A 21,565-nucleotide genomic window follows, 5' to 3' on the forward strand; every position below is an offset into this window, starting at 1 on the left:
GGCCGCGTCTGAGTCTCTGTGGGCACTTCCCGGCTGGGCAACTTTGGGACAGGAGCTTAACCTCTCTGGACCTGATTTCTTTCACTTACGTAACACGTGTACAATTACGCTGCCTACTTCATAGGGCAGTTTAAAGGTTAAATATGATATTGAAGAAGTGCCTGGCACATAGCAGACATTCTTAAAGAATAGCTACTCTCGCTGTTTTTATTATTTTATTATCTGTAAACATCCAGCTCTAAAGAAAAATTATTTACCCTCACAAGGGATTTTTCCCCCCATATCAGAGTAAGATCTGCTGCAATATTCTGGTAAACAACTCATTCCTTTAGTATAAATAAAGTTTCATTTACAACATCAGTACCATCAGAATCACATTCCAATTGTGGAAAGTGACCTAATCCAGGAGGTAATATGCGACGACCGAAGTTCCGAATGAGACATTTTACAGAGAACCCTCCCCTCCGTACAACACACTACTGGATTCAGAAAGAGCCTGAGCCAGGGAGTCCTACAGGGCACTGATCACTTCTTGAGGGAAACTAAGAGAGAAGTCATGGGAAAAGCAAGTGATTGCTGTACCACACACATTCACCTCCCCCAAGAGGCAAGGAGACAGAGGCAGGTGCCCAACAGCTGACTCGAGGCTTTGTACATGGACTTTGTCTGCTAGGAGGAAAGTCTGATGTTGGTCACTTCCCCTCTGGAGAAAAATACAACAATACGAGGAAGCGCCAAGCACTGTGGGAAGGTTCCAAGTGGGAGTTCCAGCTCAGTCCAGGACATAAACAAAGGGGAATGACCAGCCTGGAGGTCAGGCCCAGCAGAGCACTAAGGCAGAAAGTCTGGGAGCCAGTCTTCTGAGACCTCTAGGCCCTGCTTTGAAGCGACTTCCCTGTCCAGCCCCAGAGGAAACCACGCAAGGCAAAGGCCCGTCTTGTGCTGTGTGTCACAGGAAGCACAGACTGGCATTTTCTTATGACACACTCCCGTATTCACAGATCAGTCACAGAATGTCACGGCCAGAGGGACCTCAGGGATTCACCCAGTCAATACCAACACCGAGCTCAGGGACAGCCAGATGACACGTGCGAGGGCTCACTTAGTTACCACTGTGATCAGAGCGGGGAAGTTCAGGGTAAGGGAAACAGGTCTAGCAGGGCAACCTAATCTAATCTGGGAGGTCAGGGAAGGGTGAGACTCAGAGGATGAGCAGGCGATGACCAAGCAAAGGGGTGAAGAGCGTTCTGTGCAGAGCAGCACGTGCAAAGGCCCCACTGTAGGCGGAGGTACACGAACAGGGGAAGGTAGAATGGGGGTCAGCTGGGGCAGGGCCTCGGAGGTCATCTCATGAGCTTCAGGGGGTTCCTAAAGTGTTGGCCAAACCACGAGCGTTCAGTTCGGGGGAAGAAGAGTCCACGGATTTCATCAAAGTCTCAAAGGGTCCCACAGGCTAAGGGGCGCCTGGGTGGTGGCATCGGTTAAGCATGAGATTCTTGGTTTTGGCTCAGGTCCCGATCTCAGGGCCGTGAGATGGAGCCCTGCTTCGGGCTCTGTGCTCAGCGGGGAGTCCGCTTGGGATTCTCTCTTCCCCTCCCTCTGTTCCTCCCCCTCCTCGTGATCTCCTTCTCTCAAAAACAATAACAAAAACAAAAAAAGTTCCAAAGGTTAAGAAGCACAAAGTCGGTCCAACCCTCACATTCCAAAATGAGGAAACTGAGATCCACAGAGGGAGACATTTCCCCAAGGTTTCACAGACAGGCAGAGAACTCAAATCACAGACTCCCAGTCTGGTGTTTTTCCACATCTAGCCACTGCCTTATTTCTGGCAGGGGTGTGTCAACAACAACAAAGTACTAAACCTCCCTGAATATTGATACTGTATCCAAAACAAGGCTGCTTTGTTTCTGTCCGGGCAGGCCTAGAAGTGACACTCCACAGAAATGAACCGTCAAGTCGGCGGCCCCACCTCTCTCCGGGTCTAACCTAATCTGCGAAATACAGGGGGTCAGAACCTCTGGCTCCCAGGCGTCCTGAGATAGCCACGCGGGTTCTGAGGACCTTAGGGAGGCCTGCTGAGCCACCACGGAAAGGGCCGTCACGGCAGGCCCCTCACTGCTAACCCAGCACCCGGCCTTCTCAAGAAGCTGTCCATCTGTTGTTCTTCAAAGTCAGGATTGGGCCGGGAATAAAATCTAGTCCACAGACACGAAAGGGAGAAAGCCCACACCCCTAATTGTGTAATTCCACTGGGAATTGAGACAAACTATTTTTTTAAGTGAACAATAGTAATTTTCCTCTCTGCCACTTATTTCGGGATATTTGGAATACTCAGGAAAAGTCTAAATACGTGTGGAGAACACTGCTTAAATTTTTGATGCTTCCCAGAATACCTACAGGAGGAAATCTCAAGTGCCTGGACTGGTGTTCGAGGCCTTGCGGAGTGTGACCCCCAAATGACCTGGCCCCCACATTCCCCACTACGGGGCCTTTACTTTGGCCAAGGACTCAATACCACGCCCAAACCCACCCTGCCTGCCGGCGCTGTACCTCACCTCCTTCCTCTCCGGCTAAGCAACGGAACCCTAACAGTCAGCATCCAGCAGACTCTCAGTGGGCAACCACAACGGGGTCCCACGATCTCTGCTTCGCTTAGACGACGACAGCAGCAGAAGAGGCAAAGCCCTCGCCGTGGAAAGGCTCCCGCCCCTTGCGCGGGCCCTCCAAGCCTCCAGGATCTGCCGCCTCCGGCCCTCGACGACTCCTGACTTCCAGGGACAGTCACCCAACTTGACCAAGCAACTGACTCGCCGCGGCCTCTACCCTGAGCCGGATGGGCACGCGAGAGTCAGCCGTAGTCACGCTCTCCCAGCTCTTCCAGAAGCACACCCCTCTCCAGCGAGAGGCTGAGCCCACGCCCAACACGGGCCTTTAGCCACTCATCCGACGGAAATCAGAGAGCGTCAGCTCTAGGCCAGGCACCCTCTGGCTCTGGGGAAACAGCGCCTGACAGGAGCCGACCTCCCAACGAGGGAAAAGATCACCACCAAGCCGCAAACCAGTGCGGCCGTGAAAGGAAAGGAAAAGAAGAGGCCGGCTGAGGGGCAGTGAGGAGACAGTGACGGGAGAGATACCCCGGCCCCCGCCGTCAGAGGGCCCTCTGAGTGACAGGCAAACAAGAGCTGGAGGGAGTCAGGACACACACACACACACACACACACACACACAGAGCAGCGCGGGGTTCCTCGGCCCGTCAGGTCTAAGCGCTTCCTGTCAGGAAGGCACAGCGACCCAAACACGCCGGCTCCGCTTCTCCAACGAGAAACCGGATTTTAAGAGGACAGGGGAGCAACTCTGCAAGGCACAGAGCCAGCGAATGACAGACGCCGCCTTTGGACACGGCTGCCGACCACGGGCTCTCGGGAGGCACCCCACGCGACCCTGGGAAATGAACAGTGAGTGCAAAGGCCCCGAGGCAGGCGTCTACTTGGCATATTCCGGGAACACGTGAAGGAAAAGCTCAAAAGCCTGCTCAGGGGCCCGAGGCTAGGGGGCCACAGGCCCTGGTAAGCGCTGCGCACTGACCTCACGACGTGAGAGGAAGCTATTGGACAACCGTGAACAGGCCTGATCTGATCCGACGAACGCTCTGGCAGTTGAACACGCACTGGACGATCGTGAGGCAGGAGCGGAAACCAAGAAGCCAGTTAGGAGGGGCCTCGGCGGTCCAGCAGAGACAGGGGTGGCCCCGAGTAAGCAGCAGAGAGGAGGCGGGTACATCAAAAGCAAGCCGAGAGGACTTACGGAAGCAGTGGACGTGGATTGGGACAGGAGTCAGGGAGGATTCCAAGATTTCCGAGCCTGAACAAACAGGTCAAAATGGCATTATTTATGGTCATGGGCACCCCAGGAGGAGCCAGGCAGGCAGGAGGTGAAGTGGAGAACCATGAGCTCTGAGCTCCGGTCCATGCACGTTACATCCAAACCCCTGCAAGATATCCGAGGGTAGGAAGTGGGCAGTCTGCATTCAGGGGAGGGTTTGGGGCTAGAAATAGACATTTTGGAAATGACCAGTATTTAGATGGCACTTAAAGACATGGGTCTAAGACTGCTGAGGAAGAAATCAGAGGACTCAGGCCCAGAACATTCCAAATTGAATTTGGAAGAGCTCCAGAGAAGGAGGGCTGGATGGGCGTGTCTTCATGTTACTAGGACACATGTATACAGTGAGACAATTCAGCAGTAGCTTGGAAACATTTACCACCATGTGTTTAAAGTCCTAAAGTGAACGCTGGGTGACTTCAAACATCATTTAAATTTTTGCGTTTGGTCTTCAAGTTCCAGATGTGCAGTTTTAAAATGTCTGGCCAGGGGCGCCTGGGGGGCACAGTCGTTAAGCGTCTGCCTTCGGCTCAGGGCGTGATCCTGGATCCCTGGGATCGGGCCCCACATCAAGCTCCTCCGCTGGGAGCCTGCTTCTTCCTCTCCCACTCCCCCTGCTTGTGTTCTCTCTCTCGCTGGCTGTCTCTCTCTCCGTCAAATAAATAAATAAAATCTTTAAAAATAAATAAATAAAATAAAATGTCTGGCTAATGATGACTAATACATCAACCTAATTAATTAGCTAATATTCCGAGGCACAATATCCATTTAGTGTGAGACTCATCAAAGCGTTTCTTCACCACTGCCAATCTTCTGGCCATTTTGTCAGAACTAATTAGACCACTGCTGTTTACCTCCTAACACTGTGGACAAAAGCACGGACTGCCAAGTAGAAGTTGGTGTTAACACGATATTTCTCTTGCTGTTCACTCGTGCTTGTATTACTAGAATCATCTTCACTCTCTGATGCCTTTGACGCTTACTCATTTTGTAAGGGTTTCGGTACCAAGCAGCAGCTTCAGCCCAGCTCTCCCACATGCCAGCTGGGCAAGTCCCACACACCTTTCTGGGCCTCACTTTCTCGTCTGTATAATGAGGCCACTACCACCTCCCAGCAGTGCTGTCGAGATGGTTAAATGTGTGTGCCGCGAGGCTCCTGGCATCAGCACCCAGAAATTCTCTCTTACCTCCTCAATCCCCTACTATTCTGAGGACAACATGTTAGGCCCAATTCCTGAGACCCCTTCTGTCCTCCCATACTTGACTGTAAGCAGTGATTCCAGAGAGTGTCCCCCACTTATCCACCCTACCGGCAGCAGCACTATCACCAGGGAACACGTCAGAGATGCCAATTCGCAGCCCAACTCCAGACCTAAAGTGAATCAGAAACTGGGGGTTGGAGCCCAACACCTCCAGGTGCTAAAGTCTCAGACCCACTACGAAGGTGGGCAACATTTTGGGAGACCACTAGGTCCTCAGGACAGGGACCACCCGGCCCCAGAGGACCCTGCCATCAATACCTGCTCACATAAAGGCTGCAAGTTACCGATTTATCATAAACGCCAAGCCTCCTGTCTTTCCAGCTGTTTTCCTTAAACGTCAAATATACCACTTGAATAAAAATGAAACTTCTTATAAAAATTCAATCCCCATACTCCTTTCTATAGCAACACAGAAAACAAAATCCCCCAACTTAACCTAGACTAGGGTTGCTACATAATTATTTTTCCAACTTCCCCGGTAAGGTTTGACACAAACACTAATACCCTTTCTAGCCGTTCCAAAGAATATGAATTTAAGATCGGGTTAACCTAATTTTCATGACGAAAACACATTCTGATTGTTGTATGTACATGTTTATTGTTTTCTGAACCAAATTGTCCCAGATTTTGATGCTTCCATGAGTTGAGTGACTGGAACATATGAAGTGGCAGATGCCCACAGGGAGAATGGGACCCAAACCAAATTCAGCTGACCCTCCCGTGGCTTCTCTGGGCTTGATCCTGTGTTGGAACAGACCCTAGTTTTGAAATCGTTCTCTCCCTGTAAACCAAGACCCTCTCCAACACGAATGTGGAACTCAGCAGTTGTAAATGATGCCTCCCTCGGTGTTTTCCCATCCAAACCAGGACACTTTTGAGAGTGACAGGGAGGGTGTTATTAATAACTATGCCAGGACAGCAGGTGTAAGCCGGAGTGCATGATCATCACCCCATCTGTCACAGTCGACATGCGCACAGTGACCCTCAAAGTAATTTTCCTCTGGTGTCCAGACACCTAACGGTGAGACTAGAACAGAGCTACATTGATAAGCTCCGGAGTCTGACTCCTCCATCAAAGGCTAGGTGCTGACTGCAGGGGGAGGCTGAACCAGCTGCAGTGAGCCCATGAGGGCAGGAGCCCCAGCATCTACTGCCACGAACTGTAGACAGTAGGTGCTCAAGAAACCAGCAGAAAGAATGAGTCAGTGCTTCACACTGTATTTCCCTGAATCTAAGATGTGTATTTCTTCACAACTGAACTTTTGAAATCAGGGTGTGCTTTTATAATCTATCTTGCTAATGTATTTTTTCTTTGTTTCCCAAGAAATGTTACTAAATCAATCACGTCTTATATGTGTTGGTGCCACGGTATCAAAACAACACAGTAACTGCCCATCAACCCAGATTCACAAAGACTCAATGATACTCATGGGACCAGAGACCCCGTCACGGCAACTCAAGGTGGCACTCCTAAATGAGGGCACCATTTCACCTAACAGCGTCTGCCTGGCCTGAAAATTCCTGGAGAAAGCCCTGACCTTGCTTCTCCATAGATCATCCTCCCCTCCCCGCCAGGTCGGTGATACCTTCTCATGAATGGGGCCAATAGCCTGGAATCCTGCCAAACGGTGCTGGAGTAGATGCCATCTGTGTTGTCAACTCAGAGTACGAGCCGACAATGGTAACTAGGCAGTCTCAGATGGAAGCCACGGGGGAGCGTGAGAGTCCTTATCAAGAGCTGACGGGCACTAAGCGCTCACCATGTGCCGGTCTACAACCCCCACCAGGCTCGGGGGCAAAACCAGACGTTCCGGCTCCCTGGACCTCCACTGGCCACGCTTGGCACTGGTCTATTCAGATAGATGGAGGGTGGGAACGAAAGGGTGCCAGGGGGCAGCACTGGACAGTACCCTCTGTGAGGGTCCTTGAAGGAGCCCAGCGCAGCTGAGAGACTCAGGTCCGAGGCAACAAGATTCGGGGGGGTACAAGATCCACCCTGGCTTAAAAGCTGCCTGCCCCATAGGAACCAACATCTCAAAATCACACAGGTCTCCTCAGGGACACTCCCAATAACACGAGTCGCTGCACTCAGGGAAGCCCAAAGTATGGTATCCCACCAGCGCTCACAGACTATCTCTTGTTCCTCCTAGCTCAGATGCGATCAATTACACCAGAAGTCATTTTTACCACAATCACTGATACCCAGTAATACAGCTGTCATATGCCACAGTGGTTTTAGTCTTAATATAATTTATAAAGACATTTAAGATTAAATGATTGTAAATGATGTAAATAAATACTGAGAAATATGTTAAAATTATGTAATTTTTTATAAGTTGTGGCAAAATTATGTGTAACATAAAACTTACCATCTTAGCCATTTTTTAAAAAGATTTTATTTATTTGACAGAGAGAGAGAGTGCGCGCGCACGTGCACAGCAGGGGGAGCAGCAGGCAGAGGGAGAGGCAGAAGCAGGCTCCCCGCTGAGCACGGAGCCCGATGTGGGGCTCGATCCCAGAATCCTGGGATCGTGACCGGAGCCGAAGGCAGACACTGAACAACTGAGCCCCCCCGGCGCCGGCCATCTTAACCATTCTTAAGTGCACGGTTCAACAATAACAGGCATAATCACACTCTCGCGTACTATCACCACCATCTAGCCACGTCATTCTTTTCGTCTTACAAAACTGAACTTAAACATTAATTGTTAACCAATAATTCCCCATTCTCCCTTCCCCCAGCCTCTGCAACCGCCATTCTACTTATTTCCTGTTTCTATGATTTTGATTACTCGTAGGTATCTTGTACTGGTGGAATCCTACAGGATTTGTCCTTTGTGACTGGCACATTTCATCTGGCCATGATGTCCTCAAGGTTCACCCATGGTGAGGCATGTATCAGAATCTCCTTCCTTTGTAAGGCACTTTATCCATCCATCCATCAGCAGGCACCTGGTTGCTTCCATCTTTGGGCTACGGTGAACAATGCTGCTATGAACCTGGGTGTACAAACATGTTTTTGAGATCCTGTTTTTATTCTTTTGGCTACATACTCAGAAGTAGCATTGCTGGATCATATGGTAATTCTATTTTTAATTTCTTGCGGAACTGCCATACTGTTTTCCATAGCAACTGTACCATTTTACATTCCCATCAAGAGTGCACAATGGTTCCGATTTCTTTCTTTCTGTCCTTTTTCAATGTGCAAACACTACTGACGAGTGGCAGAGTGTGATCTCAGGGCAGGAATGAGGCACATGGAAGCAAAGGAGGCATGATCAAAGATCTGTTCCTGGGGCCCCTGGGTGGCTCAGTGAGTTAAGCGTCCGACTCTTGATTTCAGCTCAGATCCTGATCTCAGGGTCATGAGTTCAAGCCCTCCGGACCCCGTTGGGCTCCACTTAAAAAAAAAAAAAATCTGTTCCTTAATCCCACAGACCTTCTGAGAAGCTGCAGGTACCCTGTCTTCAGATTGTTGATCTGAGGATGAAAGAGGAGGCAGTTGTCCACTGGTTCTCATCTCCACTGGTCAAAGTTTGCCTCAAAGAGTTTTAAGTCCCTGGCACTTCTGGGTTGTGCGTGCCAAGCAGATTTCTACGGTCTCCCACACTGCAGCATTAAAGAGCGGCCCAGGAGAGGGGCCCAGAGACCCCTGTGTGCAGCCGGTCGGCGCCTATGCAGAACTGATCTGGGCAGCAATGGCTGGATTAAATGACAGGTGAGCCTCAGAGGATCTGGAACTCTATTCTAGGTAATGAGGAACTGCTCAGATGGTTGGAACAACCTAGATGGCTTCTTTCCTCAATGACTGGTCCCCTCATCTGCGATGGGTTCACCAGGTTCTTGGTGGTAACTAGGTCCCTTCTTGTCCTCCATGTCGTCTCAGGGCCTTCCCCTCTCCGTGTGGTCTCTTATGTCATTTCTATGGCTACTATGCCACAGGAAGGGCAAAAGCTAGAGTGACAGGGCGCCTTGGACCCAAGGTAGGAGGGGCCTCATCAAGCCCTAGAGCGAGGGTCAGAGGTCTGCCTCCGGAGCTGTGCGTGTGGAAGGATGGCAGCCTGCACCAACGGCTCCAGTCTCTACACATCCTCACCAACACTTGTTATTTCCTGGTTTTTCTTTTGAAAGCAGCCGTGTTAAATGGGGTGAGGTGGCACCTGTGGTTTTGATCCACATCTCCCTAATGATTGATGAGCTGAGCACCTTTCCATGGCTTATTGGCCATCTGTGTATCTTCTTTGGAGATGTCTACTCAAGTTTTGTAATTGGGTTGCTTGATTTTTGTGGGTGAAATACCATCTTTATCTATCTCCAGAAAACAGAGCGAGTTAACCAAGGTCAAATTCTAAGTAGAGAAACACTGACAACACACATACAATGGAATACTACTCGGCTATCAAAAGGGATAACCTACTGATGAGAAAACAACTTCCTGAATCTCAGAGGCACTACAGTGAGTAAAATAAGCCAACGTCCGAAGTTACATACTATGTGATATTCTGGAAAAGGCAAAACCACAGGGTTGGAAGAGGCGCCTGGGTGGCTCAGTTGGTTGGGCGGCTGCCTTCGGCTCGGGTCATGGTCCCGGGGTCCTGGGATTGAGCCCTGCATCAGGCTCCTTGCCCAGCAGGGAACCTGCTTCTCCCTCTCCCTCTGCTGTTCCCCCTGCTTGTACCCTCTGTGTACAATAAATAAATAAAATCTTAAAACAAAAACAAAACCAAAACTACAGGGATGGAAAACAGACTGATGGCTGCTGGCAGTCGGGGGTGAGGGAAGGGTCTGACCACAGAGGGACAGCAGATGGAACTGGTCTGAACCCTGACTGTGGTGGTGGTTACACAGACGCAGAGACGAGGTAAAGCTCAGCACTGTACACCCTTGAAAAGGAGGTCAGTTTCACTGCATGTAAATTAAAAAAAAAAAAAGTTTTCATGCAGAAGGCAAAAGGGTTTCTCCATTTATCCACACAGATATTATGCTGAAGCCGCTTACAGGCGTCATCTCATGGAACCGTCACAAAACTCCAGGAATATGTAATTACTAACTATCATTTGAACCCAGGTCTGACTGCTCTAGCGGAAACTCTGATTATTTTGGCTACCTGAGATTTCAGTCAAGCTTTCCAAGACGTGGAGTGTTTGCTAATTATTATCTCTCCTACAGGAGCTGGAATTTAGAGTGGGTAGAACCATGTCCGCACACAGATGAATCTTTCTCCCTGGGCACCGGGTCTAAAGCGCTCCCACCAGATCCTTAGTAGGACTTAATGATCTTAAAAAACTCAGGCATCGCTGCTCCAGTTGCCAGGTCCAGGGAGGGATGGTGGCTTGCCCCACAGGGCACAGCAGGCCGGTGGCAGTGCCAGACACTCAGGCCAGTTCTCTCTCCATCTCCCGAAGATGCCACAGTTCCAAGCATTCCTAGTGACATGCTCCCCACGGTGATTTCGGTCCACACAATTTCCTCACTGGTACGTGTATTTCACCAGCCAAGCTGGAACCAGGGAACTTTGGGCTTCCCTGCGACACAGGGCTGAAATGTGGGCCAGGTCCCCAGCCCAATTCCTATCTCGGTCCAATATAAAAACTGCATTCTACAACCCTGCACATTTAAGGTAATTAACAGAGACAGCTCCCAACGAACAGAAAAAACAAGGACAGAGCATGCAAGAAAGCACGCTTTTGATCTGTGCCTTTGGTTTTCTGATGAGCTCAGAGAATTAATATTTGTAAGGCACTCCTGACAAGCCGAGGCAGGAGCACGAATTAGCGTGGCTATGCTAATTAAGTGAGAGGTTCTGTAGCTCGAGGACCCAGTGATTAAAGAAAGGGAAAAGGGTTGACTGGTCTCTGGGTTCTCTGCTAACAGCCCTGTGCTTAGAGCGAGCTATGCTGACAACCGTGCACGGAGACTACGCACAGTTCCTCTCACCTGTCACAGACGCCCAGGGGAGTACAGGGGAGGGAAGACTCAGAACAATACACTAGGATTTCTCAATTCACCCTCATGGCGAAAATTTATCAAGGAGGAAAAATAAAGGGTATGAAATCACCCGCTTGCAGCATTCTGCGCAATGTGTAAGTGACTTATATGGCGTGGGGCATTTTAACTGTCACAAGACAAAAGCACCACACCGTGATCATTTCACCTTCAGAGCTGAACAAAGATGGTTTAATGAATCCTGAGTGTCACCCCTGCAAGGAGAAACTGAGGCGGCGTCTCTTGGGATGAAGCAAAGATACACCTGCAGGTAATCCACCCTGCTCTGACTCTGAGATAAGCTGCCACCCGTGAGGATGGGCCTATTCCTTCCAGAGACACTTAAGACGGAATATAATCAGGCCTTGCCTCAATCTACCCACATGTGCTGTGGCCACGTGTAGCTGAACTGAAACGCCATCTATTCCTCCTATAAATGACATTTGTGGATATTACTTAGTTATAAAAATCTATTCCCTGGAATTCAGCTTTCTCAAATGTAAAAAAAGAGAGAGAGAGAGAGAGGGAGGGAGGGACACCCTGGGAGGAAATACCTCAATAGCCAAAGACCTCTCCATCTTCTGTGAGCATGGAGGTCTGAATTTCACTTACATATGATCTTTTTTTTTTTTTTTTTGAAGAAACTGTCATTTTAGAGAAGAAGCGGATATTCGGGAAGAACAAAAGCTAGTGTCTACGAGCACTACGCTTTACGTGCCTCACCTCATTTACTCCTCCCGCAGGACCGTAAGGTAGGCACGGTGGTGATTTTCTCCATTTTACAGATAACAGAACTGAGATGTACGCAGGAAAGCGACTCGTCCAAGACCCCACAACCACCCTCTGGGACAGCTGGGTCCAAATCCGCGGCTCTAGGACTCGGAGGCCCGTGCCTCCACCACCATTCCACACGGAGTCCAGCCTCTCCTTTCGCGGACGGGGAGGGCTCCGAGGGGCACGGATCCGGTGCTTGCAGGCAGGGCCGGGGCCAGGGAGGCAGGTGTCCTGACCCCCAGCCCAGGCTCACGCCGCTTCCCATGGGGGAGAGCCTCCTCACCAAGTCTCCCGCACACAGCACAGGCGGCCTCCCTGCCAGCTCCCGAAGGACACGGATGCGTCTGATCTTCTCAGCACCCTTCCCTGCCCGGCAGGCCACCTGGCCCTCAGCGCGCACGGAGCCACTGAGGCAGAGCGGGGCGGACGCCGGGGTGCAGCTGTTTCAAGGAAGGGCCTCCCCGCACTGGGCGGCACAGCCAAAGCAGATTCCCGGACAACGGTTTTAGCAAATTCACTTTTTAAGTCACCTCAGAGAAACCAGAAGCTGCTTCCAAACGCTGCAGACAGATGCAGACACACCTTCACGGTCCTCAGAGAGGCTGAAAAGCCCCAGGGGACACCAAACAAAAGACACGAGGGCGGCTCCACGCCGGCCTCCCCATGGCTCTGCAGGGGACCAGCATGAGGCCCTGACCCGCGGGACACACTGAGAGGAGGGGAAGAGAAGCAGCGAGAGAAACCCCCAGTCCCCACTACAGTCCCCAGTGGCTCTGCTGCTCACTCAGCACGTGACCTCAGCGAGTCACTTCTCACCCGGCTGCCTCCCTTTCTTCCACTGTCAAATGGGCACAATGCCTGCCATTTCGCTCTTCCTAAAAACAGAACTAATAAAATCACACTCTCTAAAGGTAAAGCTCCTAGCACAGTGCCCTGCACACAGGAAGTACCAGCGGCTGTGAGCTTTTGTCCCCCTGCACGGAGAAAGATGCCATGACTCCAACACTTTATCACAACCAAACAAAAGAACAAAACCCAAAACAACAGCAAAAGACCCCTCATGTCTACAGGAGTGTTTTGAAAGCTATAAAGGATTATGTAAGTTTTATTGTGATGACAGTTAAGTGTCCCGCGACATCAGTGTCGTTAAAAACCAACTAAACAACCCAAAATACATCCAACTCCCCCTTTATACGGCAGACGAGGGCTCACAAGGAATCAGCATTAGACAGCCTTCTGAGACGGGTCTGTCCACCCCATCAGGTTGCAACAGGGGAGCCAGAAGCGTGGAAAAATTACGCCATTTGCCCCAGGTCACCCAGCTTGGCTTTCCTGGCCCCCTGGTGAGCTGGAGCAGGAGAGCCAGATCCACTGTCTCCTCCGACATCCCCTCCAGCCTTATCTAGCGGCCCTTTTGGTGTAGCGGCTGCCTCCGCAGCAGAGGGGTCCCTGGAAATGTGGAGGCTCATTTCTACCCAAGTCACAACAGTCAAGAGAATCATGTCGTCACAGCCAATGAAAATAGATAAATGGGAATTAGTCCTATGGGCTGAGGTCCCCACTCAACACGTGACCACGGGCAAGTCTCGGCTATTCTGGATCTCAGGATCCCACGCACAAACGAAAAGCTCTGTGTCTCCGTGCCCCCGTCTGCAGAATGAGAAGCCCCTCTGTAAGGATTAAAGGGACCACGCGTGTAACACGCGCAGCACACAGCCTGGTACGGGCAACGTGTAAGTGCTAAATGAAAGTGAGCCGCTACTATTCTCTGCATTTATTACTGAGAGGAGGCGCTGAGAGGAGCCAGTTCCGTGAGCCACGTACAATCATCCATCTATTTATTCCCAAGCAGTCGCATGGAGGAGAGGGGCACATGTGATTATCCACAACCAGCAAATAGACACAACCATTGTTTCAAACACAAGTTCTGGTGTTTTTGTTTGCTTGTTTGGGGCCAACTACTCGGCAGTTCGGACCCATCCCCTTCCACCGGCCGGCGGACTTCCATTCTACGTCCGCACCGACCTTCTCCCCAAGGCAGCCAGCGTCACGCGTCCACTCAGGGAGGCCACGGGCGGGCTGCCATTCTCCACAGTGCGGCTGCAGCTGGGAGCCACGTGTGTCAAGTTCAGGCCGATGGCACGCATTTCTGAAAAGCCAGAAAGCAAATGCCTGAACGCCGCACTCAGTCTCCCAGCCTGGGAGGCAGCACACGCCAGCCGGTGCTCGACGGCTCCGTGTCTTCTGTGCTTTAAAACGGGGGCAGAGTTTCCCGATCACAAAACCTCATTTGCAGTGAAACGACTGTGGGACCGGCAAGCCCGTGAAAAGCGAGGAGAAAGGTCACCTGTAAGGAACTACTGAGAACAGAGGGTCTACGCCGTGGAGAGACAGTCACCGTATCGCAGGAAGACGCAGTCCGCGCTGCAGGTCAGGACTCTGGTTCAGAGAACCATCATCCGTCTCTGGGCGGCAGCCTGGAAGAAAATGGTCAGGAGAAAGAGGAACGGTGGCCGTCAGATCGCAGGCTCTCAGTCCAGTAGGTACATCTCTCTGCTACACCTCTGCCCACAGAGGAGGTGACACGAGAGACTCTGCCTACGTCCCTTGACAAAGAAGAAAGGGGGGGCCTGGAGAAGCCCGCCAGCCCACCTCTCCTACCCCGTCACGGGGCGCGTACCGTCAACAGAACGACGGTGCCGGCGGCGTGTCCGAAGGAGCACTCGGAGGCCAAGGGAGAAAAGGCACCACGGGCACAGGGACTCTCAGGTGGCCTCGCTGCGGGCGGAGCGGAACCCCTGTAGACCAGCGGTTGGTCAGTGAAAGGCAGGGTCACGACGGTGGGACGCGCGAGCCCTGCCTGAGAGCGCTCTGTCCCTGCGCATCCACGGCCCGCGCCGGCCTTGCGACAGGCGCCGTCTCTCGCCGCGTCGCACGGCTTTCTGTGTTCTGGGGCTCTGACCTCAGCCTCGCCGCGAGCTCTCAGGAAACTGCACGAAAACAGCTGGACATGGTTAACACAAAGCCCCAACCACCTGCAGATCCCGGTCAGATTATTGGTCCCACGAATTCACCGAGAAGCATCCTAACCGGCAACTCAAAACCCAGAAGCAGCTCCGTTTAAAGGTACTTTCGGGGCGCCTGGCTGGCTCCGTCAGCGAAGCGTCTGCCTTCGGCTCGGGTCATGATCTCAAGGTCCTGGAATCGAGCCCCGCGTCAGACTCTGCTCCGCAGGGAGCCTGCCTCTCCCTCTGCCTGCCGCTCTGCCTGCCTGTGCTCTCTCTCTGTCAAGTAAATAAAATCGTTAAAAACTAAACCCCCTCATTCTTCTAGTAAGTAGTTACCGAGCACCTTCTACGTTCTAGGCACAGCGATGGCAAGCCCGTGGTGGACCAGACGGGCACACTCCCTCAAGAAGCTAATGGTCTAGTCAAGACTATATTTGTTAATTTTTAACTTTCAGGAAGGAAAGCAAAGCTCTGGTTTCTGAATGAGCTAAACAGTACCCTTCTGCCCAAGTGTTTATTTGGGGCCTTCCCATGGGATTTATTACCTGCTAGAGGACGAGAAGGCAGGAGTCCGGAGGAAGCTGGTCTTGGTAGGGCAGGCCCAGCACATGCAGGAAGTGGGTTTTCACACTGTTTGGTAGGGGACTCAAGGAGGGTCCTCGAGGCCACAGCTGAGCAAGAAGGATTCGCTGTCCTCCAAGTGGCTCCCCATTACCCATTATTCAATGGCCCTCTTCTGTGCAGAAAACGACCTGCTGCTTTCAAGCAAACCAGGGAAGCTCTCATGTCAAAGTCCCGCCCTTTCAGAGCACTGACCGAGAAAATGAGACCCAGAAAANGGAAAGAGCTGCCCATGGTCACAATGATGGGCCTCCGATTTTTCGTGAAATGGCCTGAAACAAATTGCCAGAAACTAAGATCACAGATCCCTTAATGACTCACAAACTGTGGGTTTTGTTTTTGAATCACAAAAGAGCCTTGGGGGCAAGGTGGGTGACGAAGCGGAGGAACACCTGTCCCAGCAGCGCGGCGCCGGGTCGGAGGCTGCTCGGGCGGGGCTACCGGCCCCGCTCTTTCCAGTGCGTCATCTTATTATGGCAACGGGGAACACAGCCAGCTGGCCGGAGGTGAGACCCGGCCCCGTGCTCCAGGCATCCTCCAACCGGGCTAATTTGGGAAATGATTTTTCTGCAAGCTCACACATGACTCATCTTTACAGGCCTCTATCAGGTCTGTCGGCTACAAGGAATCCCATTCAAACCACCTCTGCCAACAGCTGCTCCGAGACCAGCAAACCTCTGGGGCTGCTGCGGCGAATTCCGTGCAACGTTCGTCTCCGTGCAGGACTGCTGACGCTGCTGGTATCGTCAGTCTCACGCGCGGCCTGAAGGCTGCCTTGGGCCTGCCTTCACTGAGCGGAGGACCCCCCGCTTTGGTTAAGATCAGGAAAGAAACGTAGGAACACGACCGAGAATCAAGACGTTAAGTGCTGTGTGTCCAGCCCGCGGAGCCCCTAAGCGGCGCCCCGTGAAGGCAGAAGGGTGGCCGAGACCACCGGGGGCGGGTCCCCGCTTCACTGCAAGGAGCTGCAGCCCTGCGCAAGCGGCCAAACGTCCCTGGATCTCCGTCGCCCTCAGGTGCCAAATGGACGTGACCAGCCCTGCTCCCGCCCCCGGGCTGGTCCTGAGGATGGAGTCAAATGAGGCGGGCTCTCCACGCATTCTCAAAACCACGGGACACTGCGGAGATGCCCAAAACCATTCTGATGTTACTTTTGGACTGTGACCCTGGAAGGGCCGGTCTCCTGAGGACTCTGCCACTGTGAGGCGTCGCGCTGTTTGCCAACAAGGAGGGACTCCGTAAGTGTCGCATGTGTGAGTGAACGAAGGACTACCAGGGGCCATAAAAATGCTGTTATTCGTTGACTGGATTCATTTGGACCACAAAGACTGTTAATTGTGGGAAAAAAGGTAGTGTGAAATTTGGAAGAAGTTTAAAATTGATCAAAATACAGTGACTGCTGATGTACAAGGGCTCTTTCCGGGGCCAAAAAAGTCTACAGCCTCATTGTGACAGCACTTGCATTTTCCCTCTGTTCCAAAAATACTTAACGACAGAGAGTTACTGTGACAGCAGTCAGCAGACAATCTGCTTTTTAATAAAAGCCTCTTCACACATTTGCAACACGTACACGTGAGTCCGAGACAGCAAAGTTATTCTGTCCTTAGGCGTTGCACGGGTCAGCCTGCCGCCATGGCAGCCCAGTGAACAGCTCGGGGTCACGGGGAGCCTTCAGAGCCGGCCAGGGGTGCGGTGAGTGATAAAACTCCTAGACGGACTGGTCTACTGGGAACACAGACCAGGGAAAGTGAATTAAAACCAAAAACAAAAAACCTGCATGATTTCCACCTTCGCGATGTCTACTCTGTCTGCCCCAGTTAGAAGGTAAGGCCCAGGAGGCAGAGATCTTTGTTGTATTCCAAGGACCAGAAGAGGTCTAGGCCCTTAGGACATGCTGGATAAGCCATGTGATGAAGGAACGAATGTATGAATGAGGACGACAGACTGATGAGCACGGTGAGTATAACAAGCCGTTTTCTTTCCCATCCCTCCGCTGTGCCCCGCTAACTCGACTCACCCTCCGAGTCCCACCCTGAATCTCAATTCCTCACGAAGCTGGCTCCCTGACCCCCACCCCGACCACCAATCTGATAGGACCCTTCCTAAGGTCCCCAGGGCTCCCCACACTGCCAGAGCCGGTGCCTGGGTTACACCGCGGTGTCTGCTGAGGTCAACGCTACATCCCCAGAGCCTGGTGCGGAGCCTGACAGAGCTGGCGCACAGTCAGTCCTGAATGGAGGGACCGAGCAAGGAATCAATGAAGGAACGGGGCAAAGATTTCAAAGTCTAGAGGAAAAGCAAACAAATGGTTTCTCCAAGGAAGGGGATGCAGACTCAAATGTCAAGAGCCCAAGTGGGATATAGCAATCAGAGCCATGGCCGGCAGCGGGAGTGGTGGGTGCCCCGCCCCTGGGACCTTGAAGGAAACAAGGCCTCAGGGTTACCAGGGCTTCTAGCTTTTCAAGAGAATCAGACATCTGAGATATGTGAGTGATTTCCTGATTTTTTAAATACTGGCCATCAATCGAAAACAACACATCTATGGACTGAACCCAGCCAGGAGCCACCAGTTTGCTACTTCCGCTCACAGGCAAGAGAGGCACTTAAGCTCCAGAAACACTAGGGAACTTCCAACTGTCCACACGCAATGTGTTTGTTGGAAGTAAGCATCAACAAAATGAGACCCATCACACCTGAGTGCACGACCAAAACCATGGTCACTGGTGCCCCCAAAGTGGCCTTGGAGGGGCTACACACATCTCCTGCCAGTGGGGTCTTTCAAAACAGGTCCCTCTTAGCTCCTAGGGAAGAACCCCTTCTCTTTGCCAGGCCTACCCACAAGCTCACCCCAGGGAGCTCCCTGATCCATCAGCTTCCCCCTTGGCCTTCGTCCTAAATCCTCCAATTTCAACCCTCCTCCACCAAGCCTCACAGGACGGGCCCCAACCAGCCAGCAAGCTGACCCTCTGCCACCATCTGGAACCCAGACTGTCTTGATCCTGCATGGGGCTTGGAATAGAGATCACCAGGGACAGCATGAACTGAGGCCTGCCTTTCTAGGTCCCTAAGAAATGGCAGGCTCTCAGAGGAAGACAGCGTGCAAGACCCCTCCCACAGCCAGGCACTGTGAATGAAGAAGTAAGTATACTGAAGAGCAGCAGGACAGACGCAAGATCTCCCCCAGAGGCTGACAATGATCGCCCACTCGCTATCAGGCTCCGTAACTTACCAGACGGTTCACTTGCTAACAGGAGTCCCCTGCTTCACCTAAGGACCTTTCCTTTGAATGAAACACTCTGCTGGTGACTTAAGAGTAGGAGGTCTGTTTAGAAAACTCCAGCAGAAATCTCACCGAAATGCAAAGGGAACTCCACCTACAATGATCAGCAGAAACCACCAGGAAGACGTACCCTTCATTCCGGGAGTGTCCTCATCTCCCGACGACTGCGTGGGAATCACAGCCAAAGGCCTTATACCGCAAGGATGGACTTCTTGCTGGCTCCACACCGAGAGCCAGCCCTGGTCTTGCCAACCTCAGAGCCCGCTTGCTTCGCTGCCTCTCACCGATGCATTTGCCTCCGGAGTCTCCCACAGCCCCCGGTCAGCCGCTTCCACTCTGCCCTCTCCCGTCTCCACTCCACCCGGGGACCCCTTACCCTCTCCTCGGAGCCTAGCACAAAAGGCTGCCCCCATTGCCTTGCCGATGAAGCCCCCGTTCCCTGTGCCCAGGCCCGGACCCCTGTCACAGTGCATTGCAGGTGGCCTGGGAGTCGGGTGCTAGGCTGGGTCCGGCTCGCCCGGCCGCAGACAAGCCTCTCTGAAGCAGGCACTTACTGGTGTTTGCACCTGCTGCAGCCCCCAGCACGAGGAGGCGCCCAGAGAAGGCCAAGGGAGAACCTACGCTGAAGCGCTCTGGCCTGGGGCCTCCCTGCTCCAGCTAACCGAGAACACCCGCGGACTCATCTCACCCGAGCGGTCTGAGCTGTGGCAAGCAGCTCATGGGGATGACAGGTGCTTTCAGCTCCTTTTTACTTTGCCACAACTTTCACGTTTTTGACAACGAACGTACCCTTATAATCAAAGAAAACCCCGTTACCGTTATATGTAAAACAAACAATCCAACCTCCCCGACAGCACCATTCTGAGACACTATTCACGGAGTTTCTGAGAAATGCTGCCCAAATTAACCCAAGATATTTCTGGGTTGGCACGTGGGCAGAGAAGCAGCTCGTGGTCACTGGGCACGGCCCTGACTGAAAAACTGAGAAAAATACCCAAGGAACAGCCCTGAAACCCACGGCCCTGCCCCTGAGGAAGGGAGCCAGGCTTCCAGTCCCTCTGCGCGCTGCCCTCTGGCTGGGTGGCCTGCAGGAACTCACTGCCCCCCACCGGAGCCTGTAACACCAGGATCAAAACCTCTCTTACGGAGAACCTGCAAGGATTTACCAAGCAACACATGTAAGGTGCTCAGCCCGGCCCCGGATATATAGAAAACCCTCAATAAAGGCTACAGAAATTTCCTTCCTGTGCTTCAACCGCAGCCTGCAAGTCCCCGGCTGCCTCTGAGCCCACTCCTGAGGCCCATCTCAGAAGAGTATCCCGGGTCCACCTGGCAAGCACGAGCAACTTCCAAAATCAATGCCCCCTGCCCCCCTGCAGCCCCTAAAACTCTGCCTTGCACAAGTCGGCCGCCAAGCTAAGTTGGCTCTACCCAGCAACGGTGTCCCCCACCCCGCACAGGAGCCCTGGCCTGCCCGCCCATCTCACCGGGGATTCACCCTGCAGGGTGTCTCTGGCTAGAGACGCTCCCGGCCCCCGCCGGAGGCATCAGCCCTAACGGAGTCTTTGGGGACTCCATTCCCAGCGTGGGCTTTCAAAGCCCGGTAATCGGAAGGCAGCTCTCCGAGATTTCTAGGAACACACAAAGAGATGAGGTTATCCTCGCCCCCAAAGCCACAGGCTCCCCGGGGCCCTGCTTCCAGAGCTCGGCTCGACGCCGGAGGGGAAGGCGAGCGAGCCCCGAAGGCGCCCAGACACATCCTGCCCGCTTCCTCCGCTGCCAGCCAAGTGGCTACTTCTGGTTCCATTTACACTCGGGGCGCAGGAGAAGTGACACCTTGTAGGGCTCAGCTCCGTCCACCGTGCACGGCAGCCGCGCGGCCGGGCTCCCGTCCGCCGCCCGCGCCCGCCGCCCCGCGGGACCGAACCCGCCGCCCCGCCGGCCCCGCCGGCCCCGGGAGCGCGAGCAGGCGGCCGCCGAGGCGGCCCTCGCGGGGCGGCGGGGCCACAGGCCTGGGCGGCGGCTCGTCCTACCGCCCGCGCCCGCCGCCCGCCGCGGCCCGCGCGCCTATCCTCACCTGCTTTCTCGAGCTTGCCGGACATTTCCGGGCTGCGCCGGAGGCCGAGGCCGCCGCTCATGGGGCCCGGGCCCGGCCGCTGCGGGGCCACAGGCCGGCGCGGCCGCCGCTCGCCTCGGCCCTGGCTCGCCGCGCCTCAGACCCGCGCCGGCATGGCGGGCTCCGCGGGCCGCGGCCTGTGCGCTCGGCCAGCAGCGCGCTCCGCCCGCCCGGGGCGCCGCTCCCGCCGCCGACCGCCGCCGCTCCGCCTCCTCCGCTGCGGCTGCCGCCGCTGCGCCGCTTCCACGGGCCCCGTGAGCCGGCCGCAGCGCCGCGCCGCTGCGCCGCCGCCGCCGCCGCCGCCTCCACAGAAGCGCACTCGGCCGCCTCGGCCGCGGCCAGAGCGCCACCTGCCGGGCGCCCGCCACGCCGCCGCGAGCCCAGCGCCCCCTGCCGGCCCGGAGCCGGCCGGAGCCCACGCCCCCTCCCGCCCCCAGTCTGGGACGCAGCGCCCCCTGCCGGCCCGGAGTCTCCGCGCCAGGGCGAGGGACCGACCCGCGCCCGCACCCTTGTCCGCGGCCACCGGGACTCCATACTGACGCCTGAGACTGACCCCAACCAGGACTCAGTGGCCCCCTGCCCCATCATGTGGGACTCAGAGCCCTCTGCAGGCCAGAATCTCCTCGCCAGAGTCTGG

At 53.7% G+C, this 21,565-nt stretch overlaps 1 protein-coding gene and 1 long non-coding RNA gene across 2 annotated transcripts in view; both read right to left on the reverse strand.

Moving 5' to 3' along the window:
• The window catches only part of RAPGEF1 (Rap guanine nucleotide exchange factor 1), a 131,020-nt gene extending 110,048 nt beyond the window's left edge, over nucleotides 1–20,972 (reverse strand). The window contains exon 1 of the mRNA XM_040631355.1: nucleotides 20,890–20,972. Coding sequence (XP_040487289.1) covers nucleotides 20,890–20,950 — 61 coding nt within the window. The 5' untranslated portion in view covers nucleotides 20,951–20,972. The remainder of the gene's footprint in view (nucleotides 1–20,889) is intronic.
• On the reverse strand, nucleotides 13,721–15,935 carry LOC121103117. Its single transcript, XR_005835290.1, has 2 exons — nucleotides 14,584–15,935; nucleotides 13,721–14,380 (listed from the first exon to the last, which is right to left on the reverse strand). It is a non-coding gene; the product is annotated as an uncharacterized LOC121103117 (long non-coding RNA).
• Nucleotides 20,973–21,565: the final 593 nt, after the last annotated feature.

This window comes from Ursus maritimus, unplaced genomic scaffold (genome assembly GCF_017311325.1).
Source record: "Ursus maritimus isolate PB19 unplaced genomic scaffold, ASM1731132v1 scaffold_17, whole genome shotgun sequence".
NCBI lineage: Eukaryota > Metazoa > Chordata > Mammalia > Carnivora > Ursidae > Ursus > Ursus maritimus.